The following is a 26,045-nucleotide window of genomic DNA, read 5'->3' as shown; positions in this document are numbered from 1 at the left end:
TCACACCAAACACCGGTGTTGGCCGACTGATGGGACTGTGTCAACATGGATCATCTGACCTTGGTCTGCAACCCTGATCATGACCAGGGTCTACCACGGCTTGGTTTTGGTATGAAAGGAGGAACACGGGTTTACTCTATGTGGTTTTTGACCAAAGAACTCCTGTTGTTGAGTCAGCTCACTTCCTGGAAAACATACTGTTCTCTCCAGCATCGAGTTAATGAGTGTACGAAACTTTATGAGAAACAAGGGAGAATCAGCAAGATTATAAAGAGAGAAATCTTCCGTCCTCAAGTGGAAGTAGATATAAAAGACAAACTACAGGCACAGTAAAGATTCTGTTATCCGTGATGATAGACAGTTGAATTTCTAATTTATTTATTTACTTATTGACCCCCCCATTTTCTCCCCAGTTGTATCTGGCAAATTATCTCACTCTTCCCAGCTATCCCGATCTCTGCTTCACCCCCTCTGTCAATCAGGGGAGGGCTGAAGACTACCACATGCCTCCTCCGATACATGTGGAGTCGTCAGCCGCTTCTTTTCACCTGACAGTGAAGAGTTTCACCAGGGGGATGTAGCACGTGAGAGGGTCACGCTATTCCACCCAGTTCCTCCTCCTCCCCCCGAACAGGTGCCTCGACTGACCAGAGGAGGTGCTAGTGCAGCGACCAGGACTCACACCCACATCCGGCTTCCCACCCACAGACACGGCCAATTGTGTCTGTAGGGACACCCGACCAAGCCGGAGGTAACACGGGGATTCGAACCAGGATCCCTGTGTTAGTAGGCAATGGAATAGACCACTGCACTACCCGGATGAATTTCTAATTTACACAAAAACCTTGAAACAGCCACTTCTAACGCTGTCGAAGCGTGACCATGGTGTTTAGCAGTAACGTGTATAGCGCTCCAGTTGTAGACATCGGTCTTCATGAGCAGCGTGGAATTGGTATTTATCAGTGACCATGGTCTGGAATCGAATGGTCAAACGCAGGTATAACTTGGGTTCAGGAGTACCTGTCATATATGGGCTTTGTGTGTGCAAGTGAGCTATTACTCCAACACTGGTAAGTGTCATGCTTGTTGGATCAATAGTTTGTCCATTCAGGTTGAAAATAAAAAGGTTGAAACCTTGACTTTTAAAGCCCATTCAAAACTGATGATATTTTAACCAACAATGACATTTAGCTGATCTAATGCTTTAACACAACCGCAGTGATTTACTTCCCAGAATGTGTCCTTGACTATGACTAATGTGTCCATGTACTAGGACTGAATCCTCCTGAATAGGATAAACTAAAGCCATGTGTGCGTCTGTAGAGAACACTGCCAATCATGTTGTAGGTGTCAGTGACCTGCGTTAGACACATTGTTCTCATCTGGGCTCGTGCCATCATGCTTCTTAGCAGCTTTCTTCATCGAAAGAAAGATAATACAGCACAGTCTTTAGCTTTACACTTTCTATCTATACATGTCCTGGGTATGATGTTAAACTGCGACCGTTGGGTCGTCGGCGACGAAACCGGCACCCCCACTTCAATTCTTGGGTTGTTGTGAGGAGGGTGTGTGGACCCCCAGCAGGACTAAAAACAAAACCTGTCAATGGGCGGATGAGTTCCTCTGTGAACCAAGGGCCATCCATACCTGGAGAGGAGATAGGGACCACCAGGTACTCCCCCTACTGAAACACAATGATGACTCAACCAAAGAGGCATCAGCTGTGCTCCTACGACCTCCATAGGTCACGGAACTGATGATGATGATGATGACAGTCTGGGTGTTTCTCCAATCGCTACCGATGGTTACAGCTTCTTGAACATCTCCCTCCATCGATTTAATGGAGGTGTGAATGACCTATCATCAAAACATCTGCTAAGTCTGACAGAAGTGAATGAATAACAAAACGACTACAGGGCACACCAAAGAGAATGGGTGGAAAAGTGAGGAAAAAAAATAAAAAGGCATCCATTTCCTGTACACTAGATGACTTTCAAGTTCCCTGCAAATGTACTGTAAGTCATTGTGACCTCCCTGCTGATTCCACAGTCAGTCTGCAGAAATGTGTATCATGAGCTTCTAAAGGGTTCGAATATAAGCCAATGCCCTTTTTTCTCAAGTAAACATCCTCAAATCCTCTCGAACCACTCGTGTCTCCCTCTGATCTAGACTATAAAAGATTTCACACACATTTTTCCCATGATCTTTCTTGTCTGTGTAACTTGAAAAAGTCTCCCAAAGCTAGAAACAGGGCAGCCCGGCCGTCTTGAAACGGGAATATGTATTGCTGGCTTTGAAGAGGAATAAATAAGAGCCTAGGCTGATTCTACAGGGACACATTACAGTTCATGAAACTGAACAGTTCAAAAGAGCTCATCTATTTGTACATGCTTAAATGTCGAGTGCAAAGAATCCTCAATTTGTTGACCGGCGGAGCAGTTTCCTTACAACAATCAGACACCAACACAATCAGAACCTCGCCTCAATCATTTCTGCTTTTTCAAGAGTTGTCCCGGTTCATGAAATATTAAATGAGCTGTCTGGGGAGATACAAATAACTTGAATTCTGTTCCAGGGTAGATTTTTTTTTTTTTGACAGATTGACGTGACAATTAAATCACTAACTGCTCAATCATGTGTCACGGAGGGCCAACACATTCTCATCCCACTGCGTTGAGCAATGGCGCTGCTGATAAAAACTCGCTATATATGAAACCCGGAAGGCACCCTTTGGTGTCTGTATGAGATGCGGCAAGTGTTCCACAGACTCCGATGTGCAACATCCACCCTGATGCATTAATATCAATGACATGCAGATTAGGTAGACATCAGGGCTATGATTTGGTTGCGGTTAACCTTAAGGTTAAGGGTAAGTTGTGGTCAAGGTTAGGGTTAAGTTTAGGTAGTGGCTAACCTGCTACGTCTTTTAGAGACGCTGAAGGGTGCTGTTCGTGTTATGTAACAATAATTTGTCAACAGTGCCAATATATGACATGGCACATAGACTACAAGTTACATTTGCTTTGCACTTTCTATGACTGATGCACGTTAGTCTTCTACCAGTACATAGAATTATTACTGGATTTTATATATTTCATTTGTTTTCTAACTAAAATGGAGACTAAAACCTAGACCACGTTAGGTAATTTGATACCATCTACAGGTTAAAAAAAAACATCTAGAGATCAAAAACATAGCAGGCTGTTCTCGGTTATGATGTTAGCATAGTAGGATAAACACAGTTGCAGATAATAACTTAATAATAAGCAGATAATAATAATGGCTCTGTTGGCAGACAGAGCCAGCACTAACAGTTGACTTGAGTACTGTCAATATTGGTTATACATCCAGCACACCTTCGTGGTGGTTGAAGTGAGTTTCCCCCTTCACTGTGAAGCACTTTGGGTGTCTAGAAAAGCGCTATATAAATGTAACAATTCTTCTTATTATTATTATTATCCAACATAGTCACCTGAATTGAGGGTCTGAGGATACGGGATGGGGTTGTACATAATACAGTTTGATTTTTAAACTCTTCCGGGGTTACATTGTGATTTAGGACTATGCAAATAAATTTGAGTTGACTTAACTTCTCCCTGGCACATCCCCCCCCCCAACTTTAGGCCTGGACTAAGAATGTGTGCCATGTGAGAGGCGCTAAAGCGGTTTTTGGACTCACAGCACTCCTGCGGGCTGCGGTTGTTGCGAATGAAGACCTTCTGGTTGGGAGCGCGGAAAAGGCTGGTCCAGTTGACTGTGCTGTAGTAGCAGAGCTGCCTGTTGTCAGCAATGTGCACGTCCCCTGCGCTGATCTCACTCAGCGACTGCAGCTGAAGCGACGAGATGCCCTGCTGCTTCAGCACCAGCAGGGAGATCCCACTGAGGAGGAGGAGGAGGAGGAGGGAGAGGATGTAAGAGAGGGGACGTGGGGAGAGGTGAAGGTGAGAGTAGAAAAAGAAGAGGGGGAAGCGGTGAAGGAGGAAGAGGACGTGAGAGATGGGAGACAGAGGAGGCGAGCATGGTGAGAGAGCAGGAGAGATTCGACAAGCCGGATGAAGGAAAGGACAGAAGATAGAAAAGAGAGACACGTTGAAAACAAGAGGGGGTGGATTAAATGGAGCTCGCAGTTTCAGGCGTGCAGTTTTTGTTTATGTACTGTGTGTGCTCCAAAAACAACTTCCAACCTTTTCCAAGATTTATCTCCCCTTCTGCCTCTCTTTCTTATTTATTTACATCTAGCCATCTCTCCCGGCCTCTAGTAAACACACAAACCACCTACAAAAGACATACAAACACACACACACACACACACACACGTCTGATTAAGCAGAACAAAGCACACCATTTAGCGTTCCCACGTGTCTCGTCTGCCTTGGCGCGTCGGCAGCTCTCCGCTCCATCTTACACCCTGCCCTCACGCCTCACTCCCAATCTTTAGATCATTATCGCTACATCTTCCCCCGGTGCTCCCTCTTTTCTTTTCCTCGCTGTCCCTCCCCGACTTCCCCCTCTCATCCTTCCTTTCATCGCCTTCATCTTCTCTCCGCGTCTTTCTCAGCCGCAAGCCCCAATGTATTCTTTCCTTAGCTTGGTCGCCCCACTCGACCAGCCCCTTTATTCCCCGTCTTCCTTTTGACATTGCTTTATTTTCTTATCTTTAAAGTATCTAGCTTGTTCTCTCTCCCTACTTACTCACTCCATCCACCTCCCCTGCAACTTCCTCTCTTTCTTTCTTTCTGTGAACATTGCTCCTTCAGTTGTGGAGGCAATAAGACAATAAGACATATTGGGCTTATCTACTACTACTACTACTACGACTACTACTAGTTTCGGCTGCCCCCGTTAGGAGTCACCACAGCGGATCATTCGTTTCCATCTCTTCCTTTGCCACACCAGCCACCTGCATGTCCTCCCTCACCACATCCATAAACCTCCTCTTTGGCCTTCCTCTTCTCCTCTTCCCTGGCAGCTCCCTATTCGGCATCCTTCTCCCAATATACCCAGCATCGCTCCTCCACACATGTCCAAACCATCTCAATCTTGCCTCTCTTGCTTTGTCTCCCCGCCGTCCAACCTGAGCTGTCCCTCTGATATACTCGTTCCTAATCCTGTCCTTCTTCATCACTCCCGATGGAAATCATATTGGGCTTATAGACCTTCAAATATGAGGGGGATCATGATTTTAATGTCTTTATCTTGTTTAGTGTGTGTGTATAGTGACTCCTGTTTGCTCACGTGGAGTACTGTAAATACGTAATATTCTTTCCACTTCTCAAGTTACAGCCACAATTATGAGGACAACTTGAAAGTTGTCCCCCCTTTGCTGGTAGGCACAGGTGAAAGTTTGTCAAACAATTCTGTGAATGTCGTTGACATTTATCCATGGTAAATCTTGCAGGCATCGCGGAAAATATGCCATTGTCAATAGCACACGCCAACAAACAGGAAACTAGTATGACTGCTGCAGTAGAAACTGGACGTCAATGGACTACAGTTATGCAGAGAGCCGATTAAACAGTCATGGATGTGACAGCAAACTCTCTTGCAGTTGTTTCAATTTTAGGTTGTGACTTTGTAACCTTTTCATGTTCTATTGTGATTCATAATGCTTTTAAGTAAATATCTTTTAAATATATACCTTTTAAACTGTGCATATTTGTCTAATTTTGTGTGTTTGTGTGTGTGTGTCCGTCTGTAACTGTCTGGCTTCATGGCAGGACAGATGTCCTTTCCTCCACCAGTACAGCAGTATAATGGATGTAAGACACAACAGCAAATGGTGCAATGGACTCTGTAATACTTTGGCATGTTTAATGCTCAGTAAGAACGCACTAGACTGTAACTTAGTTTTCCAGTAGGACATAATAAAGTTTGTCCATGTCTTTCTGTGAGGAAGATAGTATTTAGGTAACCTTTCAATAAATAATATCCTTTAAAGCAGGACGCGGTGAAGTAAGCTGACCAGTTCTCCAAATAATATATGTATACAGGTTAGTCGAGGATGTGGCTTAGTCCAAATCTGTAAAATCAACCCCATCATCATAGCCTGAAATGACAATCTTCAAAATTCTGGTGTTAGTTTAACTTACTGACACCTGTGGCAAATATTGTGGTGTTTGAGCCCAAAGTCCAGAGATCCACTTGAAATGGTAGAGTTGCAGTGCTGCTGTGTCAGCACCTCCCCCTCAGATAAATATGACATGGCTGGGTTTTAGCTGCTGGCAAAGATTTTGTATGAGCTTGGTTTGCCATGTCTCATTGTTGGCTAAAAGTATCAATCTTCTTCAAACTTTGTGCTTGCAACGATCATGAATGACTAGACTCGCTAGCCCTTGGCTAACGGGTCGGACCCTTTAGTCGACTGGTTAATGTAGTCACCTGTGGTGAAGGGAGACCTAGGTTCATGTCCCGGGTGCCCCCCCCCCCGAATTCGCTACATCGGTGTCAGAAGTGGGATTGTGAGACCATGAGGCCATCAGAAGCGTGTGCGCCCAGAGGCGCAAGGGACGCACTTCCCGAAGGAGGGGGTCAGTGTAACGATCACGAATGAATAGACTCGCTAGCCCCTGGCTAACAGGTTGGACCCTTTAGTCGACTGGTTACCGCAGTCGCCCGTGGTGCAGGACACCCGGGTTCGCGTCCCGGCTGCGGCAGATTCCCGGCTACCCCTTGAATTTGCTGTTGTAGCGAAGTCATAAAAAACACTATGTGCTGTAAAGTTTTCCAAGAAAGTTCTATCTAACAGTGATCAAATAGAGCAAGTATAAACGTTGTCATGTATTTGCTATTCTCTTCAATACACCAGCGCTATAAAGTATCAAAAAGGAGATCTGCTCGAATATAATTCATCTGGACTGAAGCATGACACAGAACCAAATGCCTTCTCCTCACAGGGACTGAGCTCCATGTGAGACTGTCTTGAGAATTGTCCTCAAAGTGTAATAATCATCTACTGAGATCAGAGTGACTGTCTTATGGATGGTGGTCAAAGTAGTGAAAGTTTGTGGCCGTGTATTTATTTACCTGTAAAGGGCTCTTCCTCCGATGGTAGCCAGGTTGGAAAAAACACTCAAGTCTGTCACGTTTTCAGGCCAAGACTGGATGTTTAAGAAACCTACATTGATAGGGAGATAAACACACAAACACACACACATTATAAGGACTCACTATAGAAAGAGTGAATAAAGGTGGCACCTGTTCCGGAGCCAAAGCCACCAAACCTAACCAAAACACACACACATCATCAGCCAAGAAAGCCATTCAAATACTGCAAACAAAAAATGTTGTGCCAGCAAAACGTTTTTCATCTTCTGCATTTGAATGCAGTTATAACTTCTAGCACACGTGACCTGCATGACGGCACCTTTGTTGAAAAAGCTTGGTAACACTTTCTATGAAGCTTGCAGCTATAATGCCCTATAAGTATCTATAATGCCCTATAAACATCTATAATGCCCATACTTTCCTATAATGTGTATTAAAATTACTAATGGCAATGGCTGAAGATTGTGAAATAGCACTGAAGTCTCATTATGCATCTCTACAAAACTTCAGCAAAACATGTTGCTATGATGCATTATGACATTTGACAGATAAACAGGCTAATGATGACATATTTATAATTCATAAATCCATTTTAAATTGACATAATGTATCATAAAGGTGGTTATGAGGTGCTGTAAGGGTGTATACATGGTTATAATGAATCTTACAATGACTTATAGCTACACTTATAGGGCATTACAGATGCAAGCTTCATAGAAAGTGTTACCAAAAGCTTTATGCAAAATCTTTTGACTTGTGTTATTGCAAAATCAATCCAATATCCACTGAGCACAGTGTGTATGACTTTCTACCATGCAAAAGTGTGCTATGTAGTCACAGGTAAATAATTTACACATATTGTGGATGGCCACACCAGCTCATTAGGGGGCCGTTTTGTGGCCGCTAGGATGATGAGTGTTATGTCTGATATATCAATATTTTGGCATTTCCTTTATTTGCCTCTCCACTGCTGAATCATTTACAGGACTAAATGAAAAGCTGAGTGGATGGCCATGGCTCATTTAGGACTTTCAATAATGGATTCGGGAAGATGAAATATTTAACAGATGAGTGGGAGGGGGTACAATCCTCGAGCGGGCAGAGGAGGACAAACAAAATGGCTGGGTGAGGTGGTGGGGGAGGAAGAAAGGGAAACGAGAAGGGGAGGGAGAGCAGAGGGGAGGAAGGGGAAGGGGAGTACAGGTATATATCAGATTAAGGCTAAAAAAACCTCCTTATTGCTTCAAGGATGAATTTTGGCCGATATCTTAATGCCTTGAAAACAGATTAATCACGATGATGAAGAGGACAGATAAGAAACAGGTGAGATGCAGCAGTGATGATAGGGTAGGGCGGGTTGCTCTGTGAGATTAGCATGAGTCTTCCTCCCAAAGGATGCATAATTTTGTCTAGCCTGAAGGAAGGAGTCGCATGGAGGAATACCATTTATGAGCTCGTGCTGACAGGAGAGTGATAACCTTCTAGGCTGTTTTCGCAGCATTAATGCTTGTTGTTTCACCCCTGGCCTGAGCGAATTAAGAGCGTGTGATAAGTCAAAAAGCTCAGGTGATGTTGAGGAACCAGAAATATGACTCGTACAACCAACACGACCTCTGAAGGAGTGCCTCCTCTCGTCACGACCCACCAGAGCGCTGATGCCTCTGATGCAATGGAGCAGTCACATCAGCCAAATAGAAGATCCCAGGTGGAAACACAAAAACGAATTAAATTTAATCAGAGGTCACAGCGACAATAAACGCTGCAGCTTCCTAATCCAAAGCAATATACCGTCTGTAAAGAATTTTCATTCCTTTGGGTACAGTTTGTTTACTGCAGTATTTTCTCTGAAGCTGGCTCCTTACCTTGTTCCCACCACGCAGTCTAGTAAAGGTGGCTGAGGGCCCATTAGCCCAGAGGCTGCCACGCTACAGCATCTTTAGCATGGTAGCAGCTGACGCTAATGGCCTTAATGACACAACTGGCACCAATGGGGAACCTCACGACTTTCCCCTTATCACAGGCTCCTCAAGGGGCAGGTTTCTCGCTTTTACTGGGGAGCCGTGAAAAGGGTTGTGGGTGGAAGAGGGGTGGGTGTGTGGAGGGTTTCATCTTCCTAATGGAGGTAACAAACTGCTGCTCACACCTGCCTGAACTAAACTACTGCCAGTCATAAAACAGCCCCAGAGCATAAGCCCACAACGTACAACAAGGACACGTAAGGCCAGACCTGCAAACAATCTGCCCCAGCGCAAACCCTCTTTCAGCATAAAAAATCTGATTTACTAGAAGGATGAAATGGATTCTTCAGCAAATGACAGGAGGGAATGGGTGGGTAAAACTTTTCCTGCGGATCAGCCTCATTGCATATGAATCTATTGGAGATATCCTTTCAATGTATTTAAAATATTGGGAGGAGATTATGGAAATAAACACATTTTATCAAAATGAAATCTTGGCGATTGCAAGAGCTATTTAACATGTATAAAAATCGTACATTAACTCATTGAGCTTCTCATCGGAAAGGGCACCATAGGATACGGAGAGAAAGGAGAGAGTTTTTCCATCTCTCTTCTCTATCATCTGACTTTTTTGAACAATATCGTATCCCGTTTTTGAGGAAATCAAACAAGATCTGGAACCACAAACCAGAAAGAGTTTTGCACTCCAAGCAATAACCAAACTCCTGGCCACTAATAATTTGCCTCACCATTCTTCCAAGCCATGGTGTCCCCAATGCTAGTAATTTAATTTTCCATTTTTCAAACAATAACACAAAAATTAGAAAAACGAAAACAAAGCCCAAAATCTCAAATTCTTCATTTACTTGGGGAACAATTTTTCGAGATTCCTTGTTTCTTTTCAAAATATTTTATTAAATTTTTTAACAAAGGTTTATTTTTATTAATAATTTGAGATAAGAATCCATCAACTTTAAACAGACCGTGATCACCCATGCTGTCACAAGTCCTTAATGCACTAATGTGAAGAGTGCAGAAACATATACAGCTCCCAAAAGACCATAACACTTTCAATGCAATCAAACAGGAGTTTTGTAATAGAGCAGAGTACTCAAATGTACCTGGAGCAATTGAAGGGACAAATGTGCAAAATGTGTTTATATAGTTCCGGTCACATTTAAATTAATAAGATTACACCTGTTAGTTATCCTGCCCAGTTTTGGTAGATACCTATATCACATTAAACTGGACACCCCCATCAGCGCTAATTGTTGGCGAACTTAGCGGAAACTTAGCTCTCTCATCATCTTGAATTTGTAATTGGAAGTAAGTGTAGTATTGACTGCACATTTTCAACTGACTAGCCAACATTACATATCATTTACATCACATCCTGATTGGATGATTAACAATGACATTGTAAAATTGATTCTTTTTTAGCAGTTCAACACAGCTAAAATTAGTTCACCTGAATCATGTTTTTAGCTAACCAACAACCCAGAATACTGATTTGCTTAAGCATGGTAAGGGTGATAGAGTACATCTTCCTTGCATCCCTGTCGATGGTGTTTCTGTGAAATCCTACCTGAATGAAGCTGCATGGGCAATACCAAGTAATAGAATACAAGGGAGAGGTTAAGCGATGTCATCCTTAATACTTGTCAATCTGTCGGTGATGATTACAATAGATGACACCTCTGCCTAACATAGAGAGCGAGTGAACTCTAGCGGATGGAGCAAGGAAAATTGCCCAGATATACTATAAGCAATGTCACAGCGCGAAGAGGGGATGAGATTTTTTCATGCTGCCGCTTGTGATGTCTCCCTCTGCAAATGAGTAGGTGTCTAAGTTATTTATTCATAACTAATGTAATCTTCTTCAGTTTTAATCATTTCCTCAGTCATTTAATTTCTTTAATTTCCTTACTTTTCTTCATCCTCATCTCATCATCAGCCACTTCTCCGGAGTCGGGTCACGGTGGCAGCAAGCTAAGTAGGGCACTCCAGAAGTCCCTCTCCCCAGCAATGCCCTCCAACTCCTCCTGGGGGGTCCAGAGGTGTTCCCAGGCCACATTGGACATGCAGTCCCTCCAACGAGTTCTGGGTCTACCCCAGGGCCTCCGCCCAGTTAGACATGCCCAGAAAACCTCCAAAGGAAAGCACCCAGGAGGCATCCTAATCAAATGCTCGAACCACCTCAACTCGCTCTTTTCGACGCCAAGGAGCAGCGGGTGTCTTCTGAGCTCCCTCCGGATGTCCGAGCTCCTCACCCTATCTCTAAGGCTGAGCCTAGACACCCTACAGAGGAAACTCATTTCAGCCGCTTGTATCCACGATCTCACCCTTTTGGTCACTGCCCAAAGCTCATGATCAGAGGTGAGGGTTGGAATGAAGACTGACTGATAGATTGAGAACTTTGCCTTCTGGCCCAGCTCCCTCTTCACCACAACGATCCAGTACAATGTCCCCATTACTACTGATGCTGCACCAATCCGCCTGTCAATCTCCTGTTCCATCCTACCCACACTCGTGAACAAGACCCTGAGATACTTGAACTCCTTCACTTGAGGCAACAATTCATCCCAAACCCGGAAGGAGCAATCCACCATTTTCCGGTAGAGAACCACGGCCTCAGACTTGGAGGTGCTGACTCTCATCCCAGCCATTTCACACTCAGCTGCAAACCACCGTAGTGCATGCTGGGGGTCGCGTTCTGATGAAGCCAACAAAACCACATCATCTGCAAAGAGCAGAGATGCAATTCTGAGGTTCCCAAAACGGACACACTCCTCACCTTGGCTGCGCCTTGAGATCCTGTCCACAAACATCACAAACAGAATCGGAGACAAGGGACAACCTTTGCGGAGTCCAACACCCACCGAAAACATGTTTGACTTTGTGCCGAGAATGCAGACACAGCACTCACTTTGGTTATACAGGGACCGGATGGCTTGTAGCAAATGCCCTGGTAGTCCATACTCCCGCAGTACCCCCCACAGAGTGCCCCGGGGTACACAGACGTAAGCCTTCTCCAAGTCCACAAAACACATGTAGACTGGCTGGTCAAACTCCCATGCCTCCCTCAACACTTCCACAAGGGTAAAGAGTTGGTCCGTTGTTCCACGGCCAGGATGCAATCCACATTGTTCCTCCTGGATCCAAGGTTCGACAGTCGGTCGGAGCCTCCTTTCCAGCACCCTAGAATAGACTTTCCCAGGGAGGGTGAGCAATGTGATGCCCCAATAATTGGAGCACTCCGGTCCCCTTTTTTAAATGTGGGAACCACCAACCCTGTCGACCACTCCACAGGTACTGTCCCCGACCTCTATGCGACACTGAAAAGGCATGTCAGCCAAGACAACCCAACAATGTCCAGAACCTTCAGCATCTCAGGGCGAATCTCATCCACACCCGGTGTCTTGCCACCGAGGAGCTTCTTAATTACCTCAGAGACCTTTGCCAGGTTTTCTTCTTCCTTCCTTACTATTTCCATCAAAAAGACATGCACATGAGGGTTAACATGCATTTTCATTAACACCTGATGGTATTAATAAAAATATATTTAAAAAACGCTTCTATGCACCCTATGCATTGCCTTTGTACACTACCCATGTCCCATCGGACTTTAACCTAGTTTTTTGGCACATACTTCTAGTCAAGCGACAACAACGCATGTTTAGTCCTTGCTTGCGTTGTGGTAACTCTCAGGTGTATGTCACTTTGGATAAAAGTGTCTGTTAAATGAAATTGTAACATTCTAATACTCCTGTCTGTGCCCCTGAGCAAGGCAGTGGAAAGAAGCACTGGAGTTGGTCCCTGGGGGCTGCAGCTGCCCACTGCTCCTCTACAATAGGATGGGTTAAATGCAGAGAGCTAATTCATTGAAAGAATACAATGTCAAATAAAGTGGCTTTCATTTAATTAATTAATAGCTGGTGTTACTGCTGACTGGAGGAGAAACAGAAACGTCAAGGACATCAGTGTCGATTTTGACCAATGAAAATAGGTTGGAGGTGGAGTAAGTGCGTGAAACTTCGCAAGAATGTAGTCAGGGTGAACGATTTTTCAAACAAGTGACATGTCGCTTGCCTGGTTACTGATGCACGGAGCAGGTAAGGACATGTTCATGGGGAAAATCTGAAACAATTGGACATTTGCTAATTCGAGTCGCGTCCGTTTAGGAGCCGGTGTGATGAGCGATCTGTGCTGCAACTCGCCACTTGGTCGTGCACAGAGCAACTAGCACTGACAGCTCAGCTCACATCATGTCATCATCATCATGGAAACACAAATCTCAAAGCATCCTTGATTCTACTGACATCTTCTGCGATTGAAATATACCTGAGTTTGCAGCAGAAAAAAGCAATGGCAATTGTTCTGGTTGAGTATAAAAGACAGAGCATTGTGCCAAGCATCTGGGTGCATTGAGACTCTGTTACTCTGATAAATAAAGAGTGATGCTTTTTCGTCTTAGGTTAGTCCATCCATCCATCCATCCATCCATCCATCCATCCATCCATTATCCGAACGACTTATCCTGCTCTCAGGGTGGTGGGGGTGCTGGAGCCTATCCCAGCAGTCACAGGTGGGGAGACACCCTGGGCAGGCCGCCAGACCATCACACAGGGTCCACACACACACACACACACACACACAGGTGACCGTGCTAAGCACTGCGCCACCATGCCACCCGTCTTCGGTTAGTGTGATTTCAAATTCATGTTATCTGGATTGGGAAACTCAGTGATGAAACTCAGCGACTCAGTAATAGTTTCTTCTCTATTTCTGAGCCAGAGCTGTTGATATCCGATACGTCACACAAAGCTGTAACCTGATTGGATGCCCTTAGAAAGGTCAACAGCAAAGATGGTTTAAGTTCAAATACTTTGAACTTTGAGCACAGAAACAAAGCAGAAAATATGAGCGGCCTGCAACACCCAAGGTAGTGATGCCACTAGCCTGGGTGACACCCTATCTCCATAGGAAAACAAATAGCTCAGCAGGTGCACAGCAGTTTTCCTTCTCATTTGTTGTCGACTTCAGGATTTCTGACCATGTTTTCACTGGGAACAGTGTTAAGTAAAAAAAATAAAATAAAAAAAACGTTTCAATCCCTTCAGTCCACTGAGGATTATGGCCTCTAACCTCTTCTAAGTGTTGTCTGCACTAATGAGCATTTATTCTTGCCTGAAATAATATCATGTACTTAACCCACGCTCTTTAAAATAACAACACTGTTACCTGCCAGCAGTATGAGTAAATATGTATGGATATGTAATATGAAGGCTTTCTGAACACACTAAATCAGCTCGCCTTCCCATTTGGGGCTTTGAAGACTTTAGCTCTTTAAGAGCTGGCATAGGAGATGCTGTTTATGGTGGGCATATGAATGGAGGGATGGCGAGAATAGAAGAAAATCCCATTTATGCTAAATTATGGACACGCCCTTTAATTTCTGGACATTTTCTACTTCCTGATTCAAAATACCATAATTTGCTTCCATGAAGACTGAGCTTAAGAGGTCTGAGGCTTTTAACAATGTGAAACTCTGCACATATTCCACACCTCAACTTTCTTTGTGGCAACAAACCACGAGCAACAGGGTTGAGAGGAAAGAAGAATGGATGAAAAAACAATGCAGAGATGCTCATGCACTTACTACAGTAGCATGGTCTCCTTTGAGAGCTCCGTTCTTGCAGACACACCAGATAAAAAAAAAGAGAAGACGAATCTCGTTCAACTCCAACTCTCTTTTCTGTCAATCACCTTCTCCCTCACGCACTCAGATATAGACATACTCAAATTTACACTGACACAGTACAGTGTCTTACTGTATTGACAAATTTACAGACACGCTCTCTCTGCCTCTTTGTTTCTCCGTCTCTGCACCCTTCTCCTTTATGTGTAAAAAAAAGAAAGAAAAAAAAAGCAGTGGTTATGGGCAGTAAAAGGGAAGCACATAGAGCAGCCAGCAGGCGTTCAGGTTCCACCGAGACCTCCATTACTGGCACATCCTTGCAGAAGGCGAAGCAAAGCACAGAGCCTCGTCGAAGGAGGCCACGGGCATGGAACCAAGGGTTGAGCGTATTAAAGCGATGATGATTGCAGTTCAAGTCATAATGCTAAGAAAACCACTTATGCTAAATTGCTTGGGCTGATCGCCCACACTTTGGGCGAACCTGACCTCGTGATGTGTTTTCAGTCGTGATACTGGCACAAAGACAAAAATAGAGACAGGGTGGACAAAGGGGAAGATTTTGGTACGTCGGCGTCCTCCCACACAGCTCATTTGAAAGCTACAGAGCTGCAAGTCGTAACCTCGGGGTCAAGGAGGCAGGTTGATGGCTTGGCAAAGGAGTCACATCCTCTGACAGCTTTGAGAGGTAACATGGGGCGATACGCTTCCCTGACTACAGGGGCTTGGCAGGCCCGTGTCCCTGCCACCAGCCCTCATCATATCATCGCGTCAACTGGAACCTCGCAAGTCCAGTCTGGACCATTTTTACCTTGTTTTTTTGGTATGGGTCCACATCGTGTTTTTAACATTATTTAGTGAGCTTTTGCAAAGCCGCATTAAATCGGTGATGAAACCAACAATTTTGAAGAATCCAAGCAAAACAGCCTTGTTCAGATCACAGAACCCGCCTCTTTGGACATACAAGGCTTCCACATGTTAGCCTGTGGTCACGTGACTGAGCCGGATGAACGACAGCAAAGACGGGGCTTGAAAGTGAAGACCCGAGGAGTGAGGATCTGCACCACCGTGTTCTTTTCTTTACGGCGTGCGAAGAGATCGCGGGCACTGTGGGACTCAAGGCCGGGGATTCCCCGGGGGGAGCAGTGGGAGTTATTAGAGGGGAGATGAAGAGGCTCATCTCATATTCATCTTGTGCTGCACGTCTGCCCTTCTCATGGCTGGTCTCGGGTGGACTCAAGCAAACATGCAAGCACAAGCACAAGCACAAGCAACATCACGCGCACACGGACTCGAACATTTCCATGTGCACACAGCAGCGAACACAATAGTGCATTTAAGCACGTGTAGTCAAGGTGAACAAGAAGATACGCGAGCTCACGCGCACAAGCATACACACGCCCATCTTGATGTGATGTCAGATTAAAAGTAAAGGGATAGGGAGTTGATGTAAATTTGATGAGAGACGTAAAAATCATAAAGAATAATTTATTATGAGGAGATAAACTCCGTGGGCATCATCGCTCTGTTTCAAATGAAAGCCCAACATTTGTTTTCACGTGCCACTTCGCTGCCAGACTGCACTACAGATGTGTAATCATTAATGGGATGGGAAATGTAGTATCGCCTTTGCCTGCAGTTTCTTACCTGTGATCTCCCTCACGGTGCGGAACACGCTGAGCTTTTCCGGATCCAAGGCTTCAATGTTGTGATAGGCGTCCCTGTGAAAGACGGCGGTGAGAGAGGGATGACTAAGACAGCGAAGGAGAAAGAGCAAAGACGTTTCATACTGCATAAACGAGGTAGAAGCTTAACGGGTCCTCTTAGTGAAACCAAAGAATGCCCAGATCGGCTTCTTTTAGCTCTGTCTTTGTAAAATAAGTCAATGTGTGGTCACCCCCCCCCCCCATCCTTCATTTAGCATCAAGACTTTGGAAACAAAACCTGATTACAGGCTGAACACTATAAAAAATGAAAGCAAAACAAAAACAAAAAAATGCTTGAGCTCTTCCTGTAAATTTATTTTGACTTTGACATGTTCTCATTTTTATGGCAGAGTTAATCAAACACAGCTAAACTAGCTCCAATTTCTTTCTTTTAACCTTTTTTTTTCAGTTTTAATATTTTTTTTTAACCTAGTCTGAATTATTCCCTTTTACATCCATCAAAAATGGAAACAACTTAATGCTATAAATTACAGTAACTTAGTATACTGAGTAGTGCAATGTTATGCAGTTATATTAAACAATATTGACATTGTTCATAGGCTCAAGTAACCCTCTGTATATATAATTCTGCTTACCAGGACCAAGAAAAATACCATCCACGTGCATTAAATCACTTAAAATCATGCATATCACAATCATATTTATTGCCAAGTACAACAACATACAAGGGATTTTTCTTGTTGTGTTGGTGCAAGAGGGGAAAATAAACATGAAATAGGAAATATAAAAGTTAAAAAGAATAATAAATATAATATATATACAAGATAAAATAACATAACAATTAAAGTAAGGCACAATCAACACCAGTTCAGAACATATGCCTGGCACTGGGTGGCAGGAGCTGTATTTTCAAAGAGTTAAATGAGAATTTTAAGAAGTTATTTACAGAATAAGACTTATTTACAGGGTAGTGCAGGTTTTATCATGGGTGGATTACCAGACAAGCCTACTGGGCCAATGCACCCCAAGGGCTCAGAGGGCCCATAAGCTAGAGCCTCTGCGTGTAATTGCTGTTATTAACTTTGCATTTCGTATTACATAGTCAAAGGACTTACTCAATGTAAATAACAAAGCCCCAAAAGTCCTACTGAAAAACTGAAGGAAACTCCAGGTGAATGTCACTACTGGGGGGGGGGTATTACCTATCTGCTATCTGTGCCAAGGGGGCCTGTTGTCTCATAATTTGCCCTTGGGTTTTATGCAAGGTCTCCATTTACAGAGAGCGCAGTAGGGATGATAAAAGGGGTTGGGGGGGTCAGCGGCAGGGTCAGGATCTGTGGGTGCCTGGGGGCTTGTTAGAAAAGTCTACTGCTGAAGGGAAGAAGCTGTTCTTGTGCCGCAAGGTTCTGGTTTTTGTAGAGAAGAGAGTGTTTTTAATTAAGAGATCATGGCCTTGGTTGGAAAGGTCAGCCATGCTCTTTCCTGCTTGCCTCAGTGTCCTGGAGATGTACAGGTCCTGGAGGGACAGCAGGTTGCAGCCAATCACCCTCTCAGCAGTGAATGATACGCTGCAGTCTGCCCTTGTCCTTGGCAGTGGCAACAGCATATCAGATAATGATGGTGGAGGTGAGGATGGACTCAATGATGGCGGTGTAAAAGTGCACCATCAATGGCTTTGACAGGTTGAACTTTTTCAGCTGCCACAAGAAGTACATCCTCTGCTGTGCCTTCTTGGTGAGGGAGCTGATGTTCAGCTCCCAGTTGAGATCCTGGGTGAGGATGATGCCCAGAAAGTGGAATAATTCCAGTGTCCACTGGGGAGCCACACAGGGTGATGGGGGCAAGTTGTGCTGAGTACTTTATGAAGTCCACAACCATCTCAACTGTCCAAGTTGTTTTGGCTGCACAAGGACACCAGATGGTCAGTCTCCCACCTGTACGCGGGCTCATCCCCACCAGAGATAAGCCCAATGAGGGCGGTGTCATCAGCAAACTTCAGGAGCTTGACTGACTGGTGACTGGAAGGGCAACCATTTGCATACAGGGAGAAGAGTAGAGGGGAAAAGACACCCTTGAAGGGAACCAGTACTGATGGTCCGGGAGTCAGAGACATGTTTCCCCAGCTTCACATGCTGCTTCCTGTCAGATAGGAAGCCAGTGATCCACCTGCAGGTGGAGACAGACACTTGTGGCTGGGAGAGCTTGTCCTGCAGCAGATCCAGGATGACAGTGTTGAAGGCAGAGCTGAAAACCACAAACAGGATCCTGGTGTAGGTTCCTGAGTCCAGCTGCTGGAGGATGAAGTGCAGCACCATGTTTACAGCATCATCCACAGACCTGTTGGCTCTGTAGGAAAACAGCAGGAGTTCCAGGAGCAGGTCAGTGATAGCTTTAAGGTGGGACAGAACAAGGTGCTCAGAAGACTTCATTACCACAGAGGTCAGGGCAACGGGTCTGTAGTCATTGAGTTCTGTGGTCCTTGGTTTTTTTGGGGACGGCATGGATGATGGTGGAGGTCTTGAAGCACATTGGTAAGTGGCATGTCTCCAGTGAGACAGACTCTCCGGACCAGCGATTCTCAGCATTGAAGGCCAGTGTGCGCGCCAGATATATTTAACAAATATTGTCAAGGAATTCGGAAAGGACGTCTTGGTCATTGTTAAAGATAAGAAAGAATACATTTGATTCTGTTACGGATATTTATTAATCATGGAATCAAATTAACACAGGGTAAGCTGTTGGCCTAGCCTTAGGCCTATTTGTGTCTGTTTCCTGTGCTTGTTTATGAATGGACGGTCCATTAGAATTGTGTGTTCATTCTGTGCTGGCTACCAAAATATCTGTCTCGGCCTAGGTTGAGCGGTACAGTTTGTATTTGTCCATTGCCATGGTATCAATTGTTTGGGGCTTGCTATCACAAAGCTGTATGTCGGTTAGCATTAACATAGTTTGTGCAATGGGTTTTATTCCGGGTTGAGGAATCAGAAGATGACATTAACTGCTAACTTAGCTATCTTACCGAGCTTGTAATATACATTGCATATTGATCAATTTACTGTAAGTCACATAATTGTTGCATGTGTACATGTGTGCACACACACGCTTGTAATATTTATTTTTAGTTAATTTTGCTGGGGTCACTATAACCGCACCTCCATTGCGGAAGGGCCCATGCCCCCTCCCTGTGGGGGGTCCACGGGATTTTACAGTACACCACAGCTGGTATTGATCCACAAAACCATGTTTCCATGAAGCACAAAACGCAAGATGAAGAAAAGTCTCTGTTCTTCCCCACCAGTAGATGAAGTTTGTCTAGTTTGTTGTACAGTGATCACACATTCGAGAGATATATTTCCGGCAATGGAGTGCGTAGTCCAAGTCTGCGGAGACGCATGAGTGCGCCGGCACGTGTCCCTCTCCTCTGGCGTTTCACTGCGTGAACAAAGGTGAGCGCAGTGAAATGACCAAGATGTCCAGTAATTCCACAGATGGATGAGAATGTTGGAAAATAAATCTACAGAAGTAGTTTCCCTGATGTTCGTAAGAGCTCTTCTCAGGTGAAAAAGCTCCGCATAGCAAAGCAAAACACTGAGTTTATGAAAAACCAACACACTGAGGCTGCCATCTGCAGCGCCATTATATATATGGGTGGATTACTCAATGGGCCTACCGTGCCCCGGCCCAGGGGCCCGGGCCCAGAGGCTCAAGGGCTCAGGGGGCCCCTAAGCCAGAGCCTCTGTGTGAAGTTGCAGTTATTAAGTTTGCATTTCTTGTCACATAGTCAAAGGACTTAGTCATTCATGATAACAGAGCCCCAAAAGTCCTACTGAAAAACAGAGAAACTGCAGGTGAATGTGTGTTTTAGTTAATATGCTATTGGCGTTACATGTCTCAATGTTGTTTCAGTTTCCTTAAACAATTTCAGTTTGACTGTTAGCTAATGTGCAAATTTGGCTAATGCACAAATTTAAAACTTAAACAAAAAATGGCCAAGCTACGATTCAAATTTTCAATTTCAGGACATTGCCACATCCAAGACCTTCGGAAAAGCATGGATTGTGAATATGATATACACTACCGTTCAAAAGTTTGGGATCACCCAAACAATTTCGTGTTTTCCATGAAAAGTCACACTTATTCACCACCATATGTTGTGAAATGAATAGAAAATAGAGTCAAGACATTGACAAGGTTAGAAATAATGATTTTTATTTGAAATAAGATTTTTTTTACATCAAACTTTGCTTTCGTTAAAGAATCCTCCATTTGCAGCAATTACAGCATTGCAGACCTTTGGCATTCTAGCTGTTAATTTGTTGAGGTAATCTGGAGAAATTGCACCCCACGCTTCCAGAAGCAGCTCCCACAAGTTGGATTGGTTGGATGGGCACTTCTTTGAGCAGATTGAGTTTCTGGAGCATCACATTTGTGGGGTCAATTAAATGCTCAAAATGGCCAGAAAAAGAGAACTTTCATCTGAAACTCGACAGTCTATTCTTGTTCTTAGAAATGAAGGCTATTCCATGCGAGAAATTGCTAAGAAATTGAAGATTTCCTACACCGGTGTGTACTACTCCCTTCAGAGGACAGCACAAACAGGCTCTAACAGGTACTATTTAATGAAGATGCCAGTTGGGGACCTGTGAGGCGTCTGTTTCTCAAACTAGAGACTCTAATGTACTTATCTTCTTGCTCAGTTGTGCAACGCGGCCTCCCACTTCTTTTTCTACTCTGGTTAGAGCCTGTTTGTGCTGTCCTCTGAAGGGAGTAGTACACACCGGTGTAGGAAATCTTCAATTTCTTAGCAATTTCTCGCATGGAATAGCCTTCATTTCTAAGAACAAGAATAGACTGTCGAGTTTCAGATGAAAGTTCTCTTTTTCTGGCCATTTTGAGCGTTTAATTGACCCCACAAATGTGATGCTCCAGAAACTCAATCTGCTCAAAGAAGTGCCCATCCAACCAATCCAACTTGTGGGAGCTGCTTCTGGAAGCGTGGGGTGCAATTTCTCCAGATTACCTCAACAAATTAACAGCTAGAATGCCAAAGGTCTGCAATGCTGTAATTGCTGCAAATGGAGGATTCTTTGACGAAAGCAAAGTTTGATGTAAAAAAAATCTTATTTCAAATACAAATCATTATTTCTAACCTTGTCAATGTCTTGACTCTATTTTCTATTCATTTCACAACATATGGTGGTGAATAAGTGTGACTTTTCATGGAAAACACAAAATTGTTTGGGTGATCCCAAACTTTTGAACGGTAGTGTATATATCCAATTCCCCATCAGTCAATTAAATGACAGTCCAGTCAGGTTTGTTACGCTTTGAACCGGTAATCATACGTCTCTTATTCAACACTATATGAAGTTCCCTTGCAGTCATCAGCCGACATACACTACTGTGAGTAATACACTACTGTGAGTAATACACTACTGTGAGTAATACAATACTGTGATACACTACTGTGAGTAATACACTACTGTGAGTATGTGCTTCACCAAAGCAGGGCTGTTTGCTCAGCTGGGTGATAAAGCTGTTCTGCTTTGTAGCTTTGTAAAAGTATGCTAGTCCTTTGGAAATTATTAATTTTAAAGAATTACACACAACCTCAGTGTACATAATTCAAATACACTTGTCTCATGGCTCAAATTTCAGCTAACGAACATATTGTCAAAAAAATTTGCGTTGAAAGCAATTAATAAACATTTCATCATTAAATACTTTGAATGTTCAAAAAGCTTGATTCTTAACTGAATGATAAAAATGTGTTGTCCTGGACTCCCATGTTGAATATTTAAAACTTAATGATTTCTAAACTTCCAAATTTCCACTTTAGCCCTTTAGCTTTTAGCTTGGCCATCCTCACCCTTTGATTCCAGTGATGAGGAAGACCAGGTTGCCGTTGATCTTGGTGCAGTTGACAAACTTGTCAATGTTGCTGGAGTCTACCGTCTGGGCTGTCTGCAAGCTAGCTGTGCCGATGCCGTCACAGGCTGAAACGTACAAAAACACACATATTTTCTACAAATACAAATGCGCACACACATACAATCTTAATTCAAAAGCCCATCTTATGCCCCTTTTCCACTACATGGTACCGGCTCAACTCGACTCGACCTTTTTGCGTTTTCCATTACTGGAGAGTACCGGCATTTTGGTAACTGTTACCACTTTTCTGGTACCAAAATCAATTCAGACCTCTGATTGGTCAGAGAAATGTGTCACTTGGTCATTTTGCGTCACTGTGTCATCAATGCGTGCCTGGGATATCACCCGGCATTTTTAAATACCGAAGCGGTCGAAGCACATTTTGAAACTGAAAACCAGGTGTTGCCATGACGACCAGCTACACTGAGGGGGTACTTTTATGGTAATGGAAAACGACGCAGAAGCGAGTCGAGTCGTGTCGAGCTGGTACCATGTAGTGGTTAAAGAGCATAAGCTTGGGCACATAATACTCATCCACTAGAGAATGCTCCTGTTTGCAGTTTGCTTACCTTTAGGACAGATGTCAGTGCAAGGAATGCACATTTTGATGCGCTTCTCCTCCACCTCCATTTTGTTACTGGGGCAGGCCCTCACACAGGAGCTGTGGTCCACCACAAAGTTGTCTGAAAAACACGTTTTGAATGTTATATACAGATAGACAGACAGGAACAAGGCCTTGGTTATCATCATCACCAGGCTGAGTATCCTTGGATGGATCTGACCCTCTCATGCCACCCATCTCACCGTGTCTGAGGATCTTCCAGCAGCTGGAAGATCCTCAGATGGACATCCTGCAACGTCGACAAGTTGAATGATTCTTGCAGGCCTTCCCACATGTGTCTTTCCACGTTTGGGCAACCAAAGGAGAGTGTAGCTTGCAAGTTTTTCCTACATAATAACATAATCATGGACTCGTCTCACCTGGGCAACCAATTTTTCCCTCTGCTACCCTCTGGTAGGTGCTATAGGTCTTTCAAGACCCATAGTTCCAGACTTTGGAACAGTTTCTACCCAAGTGCCATTAAAGAACTGAAGTCCACTAACAAAGTCTAAGGTTGCAATAATATCCCAAAACTGCAATAACACCTGTAGATTTGGCATGTGCAAAAAAATATGCTGACTCGGGTTAGTGCGATACACAGACTATTTATCTAGTGTAATAGATATTACACTTGTTTTTACACTTACGCATACATTATATGTTGATTGTGCTGCAAATGTGTCTATTTGTATTTTGACTATTTGTATATATTTTGTTTTATTTTTTTATTTTGTACCACTTAGGAGTTGCACTTAATTTAGTTGTACAGCTGTGCAATGACAAATACGGCATTCATTCATTCATTCCTTGCTCTTCCAGCAATGACCAGCAAATCGGACCCTTCATTCTCGGGCAGTGTTTGAGACGGTGGGTATATTGCCATAGAGACACTTTGTAAGGCGCTTCTTCCAGGATACGTTTAGTGCAGCATGCAAGGTTCTGGGGAAAGCCCCATCAAGTCTGGATTCAAGCTCCCCCTGCCGATCCAGCGTCAGCTCTCCCAGCAAGACAAAACAAACTTAGACAGAGACGCGGACAAAGACAACGCATGGACAGTATGGGTGATGCCACCGCAAACGTAAGTTCGTGCCGCTATCTTCCCACACCGGAACAGGGTGAGGCCGCTGCAAACGTGAATTCATGCCGCCATCTTCCCACCTTCATAGTTTGTCTTTTCTTATTTTCCATCATAGTATGTATCACCTGGACTATATACTCATGTTAGAGAGATGTTTTGCCTACCAAATGATTTGAGACAGGCTCTACAAAGTCTCTCCCTCGTGCTGAAGACCAGAGAGCAGGGCACCCATTTTACACTGCTGGACTGTCAACAAAGCTGAGATGAAACCCTTCCACGGACACATAGTACACGACTTTTCAAGGCTGAGACACAGGGGCGTAGAAACTCTGCTTGAGTTTTACATAAACCTCAATCGTTGTGTGACTCTACTGGAATACACTGTGGGATCCCTGACGTTTCATCCTGCATAACTTAGGGGCATCAGCAGTTGAAGACCTGTGTCACCGTCTCCCACCACTTTCTTTAGAGACGTCTCATCTCACGAGATGGGGAAAGACAAGCACTGCTGTTACTTGCAAAACTACAGGAAGCCTTATTATGAAAAAAAAGTTGTTCCCCCCCACCCCCTGCTACCCAACTCTCCAACCTTCCTCCCTTCTCGTCCTCTTCCTTTCTCTTTTTCTTCCTCTTTCCTCTCCAGTTCCCCATATCGCCAGTCAAAGACCTTGGTGTTTGGACCAAATTATTCCCTTTTGTTCGCTGAAATCTGTACAAATCACCCACACTGCCTTGGCTATTTCAGGAGAGCGAGAAGCTAAAAGAGACTGGGGAGACTGGGGCGGCTCAACTCATTGGAGGAAACAGTGACTTTAAAGGCGGAGAAGATGAAGAGGGGAGCGAGATGTGAGGGGTGTGCTGAGTGATCAAGGAAAATCATCGCTTTCCACAGAAATGGAAAAAAAAGAAGAAGCTGGGGGTGATCAAAGAGAATACGGATAGAATAAGAAATATCTGTGGGGCACCTTAATACTCACATAAACTGGGCCCACTTAAGCCATGAAAGTCATTCAGTGACTCCTATGTCTGATCCCTGTTTCTCATTTCCTACAAAGCTTACGTGAGCAGGTGAGGGCAAACACAAAGAGACGCGTGTCGCCGTGATGTTTGTTGTGCGGGAGGAGCCGTCTGAGGGATCTGATTGTGAATTTCCGATGCTTCGCTGGTACTCTGCCTGACCCTTATGTGAGCACGTGACCATCAATTTGGGACTGGGAAAACGGCACTGGGAGGCAGAGTACAGCGAAGAAACTGAGCTCACATTATCTCTGTGTGAATACGGTACGTAGAAATCAGACTGAAACATCTTTATCTGCTGATGTTTGACAGCATATCGAGTCTCTAGCCTGTTTAGGTACATGTGGTATACCCACATATGTCTGTGTGTGGGTATACACATGTACTTCTATACCCACACATGTAGGTCTGCATGTAGCTGAACTCATACACACATATACAGCTTAAACTTCTGACCTTTAACCCCCCATTTACCTTCTTTTTTTTGGGAGGGGGGATTTTTCCTCCTTTTTCTCCCCAATTGTATCCAGCCAATTACCTCACCTTTCCGAGCCAGCCCGGTCACTGCTCCACCCCCTCTGCCGATCCGGGGAGGGCTGCAGACTACCACATGCCTTTTCCGATACATGAGGAGTCGCCAGCCATTTCTTTTCACTTGACAGTGAGGAGTTTCACCAGGGGGAAGTAGCGCATGGGAGGATCACGGTATTCCCCCTACCCCTGAACAGGTGCCCCGACCGACCAGAGGAAGGGCTAGTGCAGCGACCAGGACACATACCCACATCCGGCTTCCCACCCCCAGACACGGCCAATTGTGTCTGTAGGGACGCCCGACCAAGCCAGAGGTAACATGGGGATTTGAAACGGTGATCCCTGTGTTGGTAGGCAACGGAATAGACTGCTACACTACCTGGACACTCCTCTATTTACCCTCTTGATTGTTTAAAAGTCTAAGGCTGTGTTTGGAATCGTTCCCTCATTCACTATTCCCTACATACATTCAATAAGGCACTCGACAGGCAGTAATAAATGGAGATTTTGGACACTATGGGAT

The 26,045-nt window shown here is 44.3% G+C and overlaps 1 protein-coding gene across 1 annotated transcript in view; it reads right to left on the bottom strand.

Annotated features, from left to right (window-relative positions):
* Positions 1 to 26,045, bottom strand: part of LOC130120391 (receptor tyrosine-protein kinase erbB-4-like) — a 472,615-nt gene that overhangs the window by 149,325 nt on the left and 297,245 nt on the right. Inside the window, exons 8-12 of the mRNA XM_056288936.1 lie at positions 22,865 to 22,978; positions 22,234 to 22,360; positions 16,345 to 16,418; positions 7,024 to 7,114; positions 3,680 to 3,879 (exon numbers count right to left, since the gene is read on the bottom strand). Of these exons, the coding sequence (XP_056144911.1) occupies positions 3,680 to 3,879; positions 7,024 to 7,114; positions 16,345 to 16,418; positions 22,234 to 22,360; positions 22,865 to 22,978 (606 nt within the window). The remainder of the gene's footprint in view (positions 1 to 3,679; positions 3,880 to 7,023; positions 7,115 to 16,344; positions 16,419 to 22,233; positions 22,361 to 22,864; positions 22,979 to 26,045) is intronic.

Source organism: Lampris incognitus, chromosome 11, assembly GCF_029633865.1.
Source record: "Lampris incognitus isolate fLamInc1 chromosome 11, fLamInc1.hap2, whole genome shotgun sequence".
In the NCBI taxonomy this organism is placed as follows: Eukaryota; Metazoa; Chordata; class Actinopteri; order Lampriformes; family Lampridae; genus Lampris; species Lampris incognitus.
The sequence above is the reverse complement of the archived record's forward strand: the minus strand, read 5'-3'. Positions and strand labels throughout refer to the sequence as shown.